The sequence below is a fragment of the Camarhynchus parvulus genome, chromosome 2 (assembly GCF_901933205.1).
Source record: "Camarhynchus parvulus chromosome 2, STF_HiC, whole genome shotgun sequence".
In the NCBI taxonomy this organism is placed as follows: domain Eukaryota; kingdom Metazoa; phylum Chordata; class Aves; order Passeriformes; family Thraupidae; genus Camarhynchus; species Camarhynchus parvulus.
In genome coordinates, this window is record NC_044572.1 from 87,934,439 (window position 1) to 87,946,938 (window position 12,500).

General features: G+C 36.7%; 1 protein-coding gene across 1 annotated transcript in view; it reads right to left on the bottom strand.

Annotated features, from left to right (window-relative positions):
- LPCAT1 (lysophosphatidylcholine acyltransferase 1) overlaps window positions 1–12,500 on the bottom strand; it is a 59,264-nt gene that overhangs the window by 20,156 nt on the left and 26,608 nt on the right. The window contains exons 8-9 of the mRNA XM_030966175.1: window positions 10,480–10,534; window positions 6,530–6,612 (exon numbers count right to left, since the gene is read on the bottom strand). Of these exons, the coding sequence (XP_030822035.1) occupies window positions 6,530–6,612; window positions 10,480–10,534 (138 nt within the window). The remainder of the gene's footprint in view (window positions 1–6,529; window positions 6,613–10,479; window positions 10,535–12,500) is intronic.

The window sequence follows — 12,500 nt, forward strand, 5'->3', positions numbered from 1 at the left end:
AGAACTGTGAACTAATCAAGAGAACATTCCACAGGCTGCTCAGAAAAACTCCTATAAATCAGCTATAATCTTTATCGGGTGCTGAAAACATTAGGATTCTATCTAAAACTACCAAATATGTAATTTGGTATTTTTCTTCATTACTGGATGTTCAGCAAAAAGACATACAAAACACAGTGGACAAATAACTCCAATTATTAGCAGGCATCTAATCTAGTCATCAGTAGTACACAAACTTCCTGAACCAGAGACCTTTTGTACCACTACAATGTTTTAGAATAATTAATTAATCACATGTTTTTTACAGTATATCTCAGCTCTGATGAAGTAATTTTATCTCTCTGGTAATGAATGCCACAATTTTTGCACATTTTAAAGACTTACTCCATTTACTTTTGGCTGATCTACTGTTGAGTGCTTTCCATCTCTCCTGCTATGAAAAGTAAGACTTCCTTTAGTATGCTCTTTCAGAACATTGGGATTTTCCTGATCTTCAAAACAACCCTCCACTCTCTTTTTTCCCATCCTTTCCCAAGCTGAAGTGCTGCCAACTATTTAGTTTTGGAAGGCCAGAGTAGATAGTCCCTTTTCTCTCCTCAGACTACTACTTTGTGACATTCTCCAAGCAAAAGAAGGTCCAGTCATGAGTCTGAAATTCACATAAGGAATCTATCATCTCATAATGGTTTAATTTTTAGACAGAAAAAGAAGCTGCCAATGACTGTATTTCTGCCTGGTGTTGTTTGAAATTTGGTCCTGTAACTGTTGATCTTGTAGACTTGCACATCACAAATCTTCAAGGAGTAAAAAACAGAAGAGGTTCTCCTTGTGTAGTCAATATTCAAAAACCAGAGTGTGGCAGCTCAAACCAGAGTGTTGCAAAGTATTACTTAACATTTAAAAAATTTATTTCTTCCTTGAGAAAATAAATGTAGCAAGAAGCTGCACAGTTAACCCTGTTCTGTGACTACATTCTCCACCTGCCACACTCACAGTATTCACAGAAATGAACAGAGTGCACAGTGTATCTCTCATCTCCATTTTTGTTTAAGGCGTGAAACCCAAACAATGCACAGAATCTTTTAGGTGGGAAAAGACCTATGAGGTCAAGCCCAACCTTTAAGTGATCACTTGTCTTTTCAACTAAACCATGGTGTCACATCCAGTTGGTTCCTGAACATTTCCCTGGGCAGCCCATTCTGACATTTAACACTTTCCATGAAGAAATTCTTCCTGATGTTCAACCTGAACCTCCCCTGGAGCAGCTTGAGGCCATTTCCTCTCATCCTATCACTGGCTGTGTTGGACAAGAGGCCAACCCACAGCTTGGAACAACCTCCTTTCAGGCAGTTATAGAGAGCAATAAGATCCCCCTGAGCCTTCTTCTCTCCAGGCTGCACAGTCCCAGGTCCCTGAGCCACTTCTCACATGATTTACTCTCTAGACCCTTCACCATCAATGCTTCAAATGGATACTTGTTAACTCCAGCACTACAGTAATTCCACTTATACTGATGCTTATGCCTTTAATGGTATAAAAATGCCGAAACCCCAGTTTGGATTTTGAAGTTGAATGCTGAGCATCCAAACAGTACCTGTGTAGAATCACCCAAGGAAATTTCAGACAGCACAGGCACAGAACACAGCAGTTTTTCCAAAGTTAGATTCAACAGGCCACTGAATACAACAAATAGCCACAAGTCAGACCAGCAAGTTACTGTAAACTCCCATCCTCAAGGCTACTCTTCTGCAACTACCATTACTCTATCACATATACTGGCAAAGATTACATTCTGATGCTGTCAGAGCCTGCAAGAAAAAAAAAACCAAACCTTGATTTTAACATGTAGAAGATGACAAAAGGGAAGATGGACACAGAAGACTGCTTTTAATGTTTTTTACCTTCACCAGCATGCTGGATAAAAGTACTCATTTTTCAAAAGCAAAATGTAATGCTCATATGTCAAGCTGGTAAGTCAGTGCTTTAACTGTATGACATGCTCCAACACAGGGAAAGTGATCCTGGCAAGCACCTGACAGGAAACATCAGGAAGGCAGATGTTTCAAGTTCCATGTCTAACATGCTGCACTTTAATCAATTTCAGCATCTACTGCAAATATAAAAGTATGTCTTTAAATGTTTCTGTGAGGAAGATAAACAAAATTACTGGAAAAATGCAAACTGGACTATGACATTTTGCTATTTCTACAGGACGGCTGCCTTTCTGGGCTCACCAAAAATAAAACTTCAGAACTCCTGGACAGTGTCACACATGTTATTACAGTGCTGAGTTTAACACTCAAAAGATCTAGGAAAACAAAATGCTCAAATCAGGAGTACTGAAAGAACTTAAGTTCTGAGGTGCTTACAGTTTTGAAAAACAAAGGACCAAAGGTTTCTGGTTTCCATTAAGTTTCAGTCTCAACATCTGCTACATGTAAAAAAAATGAACAAATTTGCAATAATTTGTCTTCCATTTTTCCCCCTGACTGTACCACCTAACCATATTCTTCCCTATTCCAAAGACAGTCTTTAAAAGAAACTAAAACTAAAGGAAAACAAATTGTGTTTGCATGTGAATAAGTGACCTGTGGGTCTGTGTATCATCATCTAGTCAGCTTATATCTGTAATCACAGCTGAGGTTACTTTAGACTTGCACAAAGAGCCTGCAGTGCAGATTTTCACAATCAGCTGCCTTCACTACCACTGGCTTATCTATGTACAAAATGAATTTTTGCAACTAACTACAAGCTAAGCTACTGACATACTTCTTTCAAACATATCTGAGTCCTAAAGAGCAGCAGAGTAACGGCTTCGTTCTGCCCCCCAAAGTGGGAGTAAAAGTTATCTACTTTTTCCTTCAAACAGAATTTCTATACCCTAAATAATACTTTGAGTCCAACTAAGAGATGTCTTTCAGAATACAGTTGCTCATGAAAATTAGGCATTTAAGAACAGTAGCAAATGGGTACAACCCCACAATGAAAAGAGGCAACTAATACATTTTCTTTAGGGGAAAATACTCCAAACAAACAACAAAACAAATAATTCTTTAAATAGCTATCAGTAAATTAAGAACTATGATGCAGCAAAACAACATAGAAAGGTAAAAATGCATAAAAAGTTGTAGTTGATGCAGCTAAGAAGCATAAGACTTTTTAAGGCATAAGAGAAAATACAAAAAACAATGTAACCAACTACAAGCTAAGGATAGGAAAATTGTCATCAGGGAAAAAAACCCTTCTGTCATGTGCAATATTTTACAATGGGAAACAATTAAGACAACAAGTCTTATGAATAAAACTAAGTATTTCCCAATGCTCTAAGAGTGATAGAGATATTTCCTCTACCACTGAGAAATTTTTAGAAATAAATACTTGTGATTGCAAGGTCAAGTGATTTGTTCCTAATAGTTCTGGAAAAGCTGGGATTGAAGTTTCAAGTGACTGACAATTTTACAACACTAACATAGTTCCAGTAAACTATTACTTATTAATTTGAAGATTAAAAAAAACCCAAAAAACAATATGGGCCAGAATGTTTGACACTCAAGTAGAAAATATAGAGAAGAAACTGTGGAACTCAAGAAATTAACAGACCAATTAACCTATGTTGACTACCATCAACATAAGATGATAATAGGTTATGCACATGAACACCAAAATGATGATTTTGCTTAAGTAATACAGAAGTAAAGCAATAGAAGGTTTACCTACATGGCATGACTTACTAGTAGGGTGGGTTCAGAATTTTGTTAGAGCCAATAAAGAACACATGAAGTGAATTAAAGCTCAGAACAGCACCACACTTTATTTATTGATTTTAAAGAGACCCAGGCAGGACTGATGCCCTATTTAAAAGCACTCAACATTTTCAGTGATGTGAAAGTGACTCTAAACACAGCTCCTGATGGCAGTTGGTGGGTGACACAGGCATTGACTGAACTGAGTACAAGCCAGAACAAGGCCAGAAAGACTGAACAAGACAAACTCACTCAAAATTAGCTTTATGAGAAAATTAAATGCAAGGGATATCATTAAAATATAAGTAGGGACCATATTTTAAACAGCAGATTGATCTATTCTGCACATACTTTTTGTGCAAATTAGGAAAATGACCCAAAGGATGGCAAGCATGTTCAGCAGCAGTGGCTACCCTGAATGAGTAATTCCAGTTCTGATAACACAGGCACACTTTGGCATTCACTTTTTGGGCAAGTAAATTTATCCAAGGTTCAAGGAACTAATATCCTAAAGAAGCCAACCTCTGTGAATGACAGCACCTCCTTAACAAAATATTTAGTGTTCACTTACATATATAAATATAAATTGAGTATCTAGAGACCACCATCACACATCTGTGGCCACCCACAGGAAAGCTAGTCAAATATGGATAAACCAAAAATTCTTCAGAAAGTCAACAAGCAGAAGTAGCATAAGATACAGATGTCTTGTCAAATGCTGTGTTCAATGCTAAATAGAAGCTGTTCACAAATTAAGATTATTGCGAAGGCAAACAATTTCAAGAGCAGAAACTGTATCTATTGCTGCACTCACCAACTTCTATCAACCTCTCTGAAACCAAGAGCAAGACACAAGGTTTCCACAACACTGGTTCTAGACTCACAAATACATGATTACCTGGGAGTGCCACCTTTGATGCTGTAATATATCCAGTAGAATTAGGCACTTCTGCCAGAGAAATATGGTGGGGAGGAGGGGTAAGAAGACACCTAAAGAGATCCCAAAAGGACCTCTTGACAATAAGATGCTACACTGCCACCAACTCAAGCCTCAAGAAAATCTAGATGAAGCAGTAATATTGTCCTTTATCCAGCAATGCAGAGTGCAATGCTACTACAAAACAGCACCCAAGGTATTTGAGTTGCAACTGCTACAGCTCCAGAACAGCCTTGACAGCATTTGAGCTGGAATCTACTGTACCAAAAGCTGCATGAGTAAGTCTAGAGAACTGACACAAAAAGGAGGTATCTGGAAGTGGTCAGAAGTAAATAATTTTTAATTATGTCAATGTTACTTGGTCTACAGTTATCCATGGTATCCAGGCATCTACATTCTGGTTTATTCCCATCTGCATTTTGACTTCAAAACTTCGATAACCAAACATGTTTGTTTCCCCATTCACATTAACACAGCATCTACAGCCCCTGCTTCATTCCAAAGCTGTTTTTGACATCTTTCATTCTCACAGTCTTCCTGTTAGATCTACACTCCTGTGATCACAAATGCTTAATTCTTCAGGGATGGGAGGGAGAAACATAATCACATTTTTCCTCTTAAGCGCACTTAGAGGGGAAGGCTTGCAACATGCCAGTTGTTGTAAACTTTTGTAGGCCTTCAAAAGTATTCCTTATAGCACACAATCCTTGTTATGTGATTGGAGCAGAGCTCAGAATGACGATTTAATAACCTGGCCTTCCACACAAAGTCCGAGGACAGCACTTGCCAGGTGATGGTCTTTAATTAACAACAAAAGTCTTTGAGGCAAGTACCTCAAAGATTTTTGACTCCAAGAAAGGATGATTCAAACAGGTCCTTTTGTTCTTTTCTCCTTTGAGAAATGTCCTTTTGTACAATGGATCTATTGTTATATTATTGTCTCAACACCCTTAAGGAAACTCACAGACCTGGTTTCAAGCAGAGAAGAATTCTCAGTTACTACCTACAAACTGGCCTTTGGCTAAAATTGGAAACAGAAGTTACATAAAGAAAATTATGATTTTACAAGTTCTTTCAAAATCAGGATTAGGAAGATACACAAATCTCTCAAGACTTATTAATGATCACAGGCCTGAGGGTTCACTGTAAATATGGAAAAGAGTTATCTACTGACTAATGGAAGATTTACTGACTAATGGAAGATTTACTGAAAGAACAAAAAATAAATGAAAAAGACATTCATAAAAATGCAACAAAAGAGGGAAAGCATTAAATGTTGCCTTTATTATACCCTATAGGCAAGTGTTTTAACTGTCTTCACATTAATATTAAACTTCAATTAATTTGCCTTGTATCAATTCTGTTTCCAATGGAAGTAAAGCCACTTGACTGTGCTTTACTGTTTGAAATACTACAGGCTAACAATGGATACATGAAACTATTCTTAACCTCATTAAAACAGTCACAGCTTAAAATGCAATCCCAAAAGCACAAAATTCAGTTACATAACTTTCCTAAAATTCCACCTACCCTTCCCCCAAAAGACTAAATACCCACTGGAGCAAGCAGAACTGGATTGTTATATGAAGGCATGTTAAAAACCCCCAAAAGAACCAACAAAAAATAAATATACCAAACCAATCAACTCCAACAGTTCTTGCTGTATTTGTGGCTCCCTGGCATCCTCAGAGGGGAACATAACTGTCATGTAAAAGGTCTTGCAGACATTCCAGCAGACTACAAGGTTCTTTGTAGGCAGACAACCACACCGACCTGATTTTGTGATATTTTCTTCAGTCTAAATTTAAAATCACACATCTATTTTTACACAGAATTACAACATACTTACTCTGCCATTACACGCCTGACGTTATTGGCATATAACACTGGATTTTTTCTTTCTTCTTCTGAAGGAATATACACAGGCAGAAACTGCATACAGAGAACTGAATTATACCAAAAATATTTAACATTTGAAACAATCTCTTACAGCACTATAGTGAAAATTGTATACAGTTTGTTGTTACTCAGAAAATCATATTAAGACTACAGAAAATATTAAAAATTAAACTTTTAAATGCTTAAGTATATGTCATACTTCTGGAAATTCATATAACACTGACTGCTCATTTCTCACCACATGGAATCCAAGCAGAGTTTTATCCTCATTTCCTAAGTGGGACTCAGAATTTTAAAATAATTTAGAAGTATTAGTACTTTCTTGCACAAACCTCACTTACCTTCTGTATTGTTCAGCTCTTTTCAGATAACCAAAAAAAGCACATGCTACAGGAATATTGTTTTATAACTTAAAAATTAAGAATCCAAATTTTAAGGACATCAGGTATTTACGGTTTCCCCTGCACATTTTGAAATAATGTACGACTGCCTAATATGCACAGGAAAAGTGTTTTTATTTTCTGCTGTTAGATGTTTTGAAACTTTTTTCCTTCTAATTGGACATCAGCCATTAATGCTCCATTGAAATAAAAAATCTAAATGAATGCAGGTGATCAGAGAACCACAGAATAGTTGATGTTGGAAAGTGGAAAATTAAACCAGAACTGCTGGAGACCCACAACAGAAAGGGCAGCTTTCAAAATGGCATGGCCTACACTAAAATATCTTCCAGTACTTAAAGCTGTTTTTAAGTGTCCATTGAAAAATTATGTAAGTCCCAAGATCATGGCCAATCTCACCAATAAAAACCTTCAAAACATTTCATTCTGCCAAATGACAAACTTCCCAGATGGGAGGAACAAGAGAGGATCACTCTGATCACCACTCTTGGTCAGTACCAGACAGACAACTCTCTTAGTAGTGCAGCACAGTGAGATAATTTATGCACTAAGTGAGCAAAATGCTCACAATCTTGTGTAAAGCTTCTGTATTAGAAAAAAAGCTGCAAGAAGCTTAGTTGCAGTACATATAATTACCTATGGGTACTGAAAATGGAAATTATGACCCAATAATTTCACACTGGTCTTTAAACCAGAGACAAACAACTGGGTAAAGTTGTTAGTCTTTATTTTAAAGTTCATAATTTCAGCAAACACTTTTCAATAACCACAAAACTAGCTGTGTTTTTAAAATTAGTGTGTTTTAAAATCAGCTGTTTTTAAAGTTACTGATCATAACTGTATGATCAACAGTACCCAAATACTGCTGTTGGACATTCATCTGTTTCCTGTAAAGGACAAATATTGAATATATTTTGAGTTTTGCTGGAGTTTTTCCTACGTGCACCACTGCAGCTGAAAACACATGACTCCTGTCTTCTAAGTTTACATTACAAGCAAGGTACACCAGCCTCATGTAATATACAAAACCACAAAGACTGTGCAGTTAACAGAGATGGAAAGACTGCTTCTTCAACTTCCAAACCTCATTCCATTTATTTGAGTTGCAAATGGCTACTAAGTAATTTGTCCAAACACAGCAGAAGTTTGAATATGAGGTGATTTCAGAGGTGCTCTGCATGTCTGTGCCTAACTCAACATAAACAGCATAATCATTTCAACATCGCTAACGAAACCAAGAGAAGAACTCTCAGCTGCTGCAGACTGTCATGGATGTACAAACACCAAAGTTGACAGGTCAGTAAAACAAACAGACATGAGCCAAAACAAACTACATGTGCAGATGATCATACATCCTTTCTTCCTCACAACATTGCCAGCATGCCATTTCTAAGTACAGGATGGGCGAATATTTACAGAAACCTATTATAAAACCTACATGGGTGCTCTCTTCTCGATACACATACTGGATGACACGCACAACATGCCAGAACATATATTATATGCAGAGAGGCCCAGACTAGCTAAGTTTGGATCCTGACTGCTGGCTGTTAAATCTTACTGGCTATCATTTAATCAAAAAGACTCTGAGGTTGTGATGTTTTGTCATGTGTCTTCCTGAGTTATTGAATCATCAGCACTAACTGCAGTATCCAGACTCCCAGGTTTTTGCCTGTATCTCTGAGCTGATTGAACAGAGCAGGAATATCAACAAACAAGCTTCAGAGACCAGAGGAAAAATATGACTTTGAGCACAAAACAACTAATTTTTCCTATATGTTGCTAGTCCTCACAGCACTTCCTTACAAAAACAGATTCAACTGCTACAGCTCCAGAACAGCCTTGACAGCATTTGAGCTGGAATCTCCTGTACTAAAAGCTGCATGAATAAACTGGGAAAGTCTAGAGAACTGACACAAGAAGAGGGCATCTGGAAGTGGCCAGAAGTAAATAATTTTTAACTATGTTGATGTTAATTGGTCAACAGTTATCCAGGTAGTATCCATTGCATCCAGGCATCAACATTGTTTCATTCCCATCTGCATTTTAACTTCAAAACTTTGATATCCAAACACATTTGTTTTCCCATTCACATTAACACAGCCTCATACTTGCCTTGAGGCATTACTCTGCCTCATACTTGAGAGCAACCTTGCAAACATGTCTGCTCCTCTATCCTCTGCCAAATCCTGCTTTAGTATGGAGTATTTCAGAAGGTCACTAGTTAGTTTGCCTTTTTTGCGCCCCCAAGAACTACCAAAGATCATAGCTTTTTACGTAAGAGCTACAGAAACCCAGTATCTGCTAGCAGCTGCTGCCTCAAAAATCAAGAAAGCTCAGCGGTGTTCACTCCTGTGTGAAAGAACCCCTTTTACTTGCTTAGGGCAGAAAACCATGTTCCTGAGAAAGGGTAAAAATCCTGCCAACCAGCTGGTTTGTCTTAGCCCTGAGTGAAGCAGTCACTCCCTGGCCCTTCTGCAAAACATGCGTCACTATTCTGGAAATCACATTTGTTTTTTGTCCAACTGAATTGATAATGCAAACCATAAATTTCTACAATACATACAACAATTGAGTGGCTGGTATTTTGCATATTCATTAATTTTGAGAATAACTGATTGCAAAAATAAGCAAACATAGAGCAATGACAAGTACAGTGATCAGCGCGCAATATATGTTAATATTGTAACGCAGTGTACGTAAACATGCAATAGTCTTCCTACTGATTTACCCTGCCATCAGTTCCATCTGTCAGACCTAAATAGCTGCCTCATTATTCAAAAAGCAAAAGAATTGCAGAACATCTGTCAAATATCCTATATGACACACTTCAAATACTGTAATTGTCCACAAAAATGTAATTACTCTGTGTAAAATGCATTAGGGACAACAAGTTGAAAGGAAAGGCTATAATTGTTTCCATGTTTTCACTACAATAGTCTTCAGCCTTAAAATTACAGTACTTTCCTCAAAATAAAGCTAAGAATATAGATAGATTTTCTCTGTGTTTTCCAATCTCACATTCTGAACAGTGCAGCCTAATAAGAAAATTAGCCAGACATTAAATAACTTACATGGCCTATAAGAAACCACCTACAATTTTTCCCTACAAGACATTTCTTAGTTTGTACATCAGCATTCACACACTTGAATGTCTAACATACAAAGCTGGTACACTACTTGAAAGAGCAATCAGGCCATTAGAAGACAAGAAATTTGTTCACAAAAGACTTTTTAAAGTGAGCCAGAAATTTATCTACTCAATTCAAATCACTAAAAAAAATAAAGTCTCATGCCAACTGGAAAACTGTATTTTGCTATTCCATTTTTAGACTGTATTTTCAGATGCAGAAGCCATTTGTATAAAATATAAGTAGCATCTTAACCTGTTTTTACAGACATACATACAAGTTATGAATACAAACTTTTACTGCAGAAGTATGTGCAATATTATGTATTCTACAACTGCTCAGAATACACCGGAGTTTTTTTTACTGACCTCGATTTCCACAGAATTGTGAAATTGACATAAAGTAAGCCAGAGAATTTCAAACCTAAAAGGGGAAAAAGATAGGGAAGGATGGAGAAAAAAAATATATGTAGTGAAACTGTAATGCATTATGCTCCAAAGTCTTCACGTAGCATCCTACTTGTAGTATAATCATATTCAGATAAAAATTAACAGAAAAGGCCTTTGAAAGTACTTCTATATATTACACTCTGTAAGGTGGAACAAAAGTTTACACTGAATTGGCATCTTAAATACTCAAAAACAGGAAGACAGTCAAAGGTAATATATGCATAACATGTTTAAAGGAAGAGTAAGTCTGTTTCAGAAAAATGCAGTATTCAGCACAGAGCTGGCAAGATTAATTATGCAACCACTGAGATTTTATCATTACCTCAGTTTGGAATCAAAGTTCATTATACTTCCAAAGTCTGTTAATGAAATGCAGTATGTGTGTTTTAATAGCCTAAGATACAAGATAACTGGAATCAACTTAACCTTAGAAAGCATTAAGATTCAAATCCAGGAAAGGATTTAGTAAACCTAAATTAAGGAGCAGTGTCAAGTAGCCACATTTTCATACAGTATCTAGGTAGTCACAGTAGTCAATCATTGTGAGGGGATGGCGGCCAAAATCCTCTTACACAGATAAAGTGCAGTTCCTAGAAGCAAAACCCTACTCATTTTGTTATACACCCATGTAGGGCTGCAAAACATTTCCCTCCCACTTCTTTCTTATTGAGCTTCCAACACACCAAAGCAAAGAAAAGAATCAGGGACAACAATGGAGCCTGTAATTTGAAGTTTATGTTCACAACAGAAACACGAAAGTCTGGTTTCTAGGTCCTTGTTCAAGAGCATTAAAAACCCCCAATAAGTTACAAGTAAACTTTTCTCTCTGCCATCTCTGTAATCCTCAAAGATTGAACCCTGAATTTAAATAAAAATTTAAGACTGATAGAATCTGTATCTAACTCAACTATGGTCATTCTTTGTTTTCAAGGTAGACTCAGTTTATCTGTTCTGAACACTGCCAAAGCAGTTAAAACATTACTTTCAATGATTGTTTAAGTTTGCATGTGACAAGTTTTCAATCCATCTGACAGGCTACAGCACTTTTAAACAAACAGAATACTCCTAGATACAGAAATATTTCCAGATTTCTGTTTTAGTGTTAGCCAAAACATAAAGATATGTTTGCTGAGAAAAGGAAGCCTGTTATCAGTCTTAATAGCATTTTCTGCTAAGACATCACAAATACATTTTAGGTCACCCAGGAGAATTAATCCTAATTAAGCCAAGCCGTAATTTAAACTGACCCAGTCAATTTGCATAACATCACATGCTGCTACAGATTCTGATTTAGCTTTAATTTAATTTAACTTTATTAGCAGAGATCAACACATCAGAATAAGGGTTTTCTAGACACTATAGTGAGCTGAGGCAAGACACCTACAGGTTTCTTCTGTCTTCCTCTGTGTTCTTGAGTCGTCAGTTAGGATACTAAGTTGGAAGTAAGCTGCTCACCTTTCTCCTCTATGGCTGAGTTACTTTTTCACATGAATTGCAGTGCAAATGCAAGGGAAGAGGTAGAAGCTCATGAGAAATCTCTTTATGCAGCAAATGCTGCAGCATCTGTTTACATTATACACAACCATGGACTCATCTACTTCCAAAGTGACAAATAATTTGTAAGCTGAACCTCTGCAAGTGATTGATGATTTCCTCAAGTCTCAAAATCACGTCCTTAATTAGACCTGGTTCGTAAGTGCAAAACTTAATTGACAAAATTCTAAATTACTTGAATCTTGGCTAATCCCCATGGTTTCCTCATTATTACTGAAATATAGGATGTCACATGGGACAATCAAAACAACACAGAAGCCAACACTCCTTTAACTAGGGTTCAAAATTTGCTGTTTTCCTCTTGATCTAAATATTTTGAAATTTTTATTCAAATCTCAATGAGAAAATAATGCTTAACATTTTTTTAAACAAGCAAGAACTGTTTT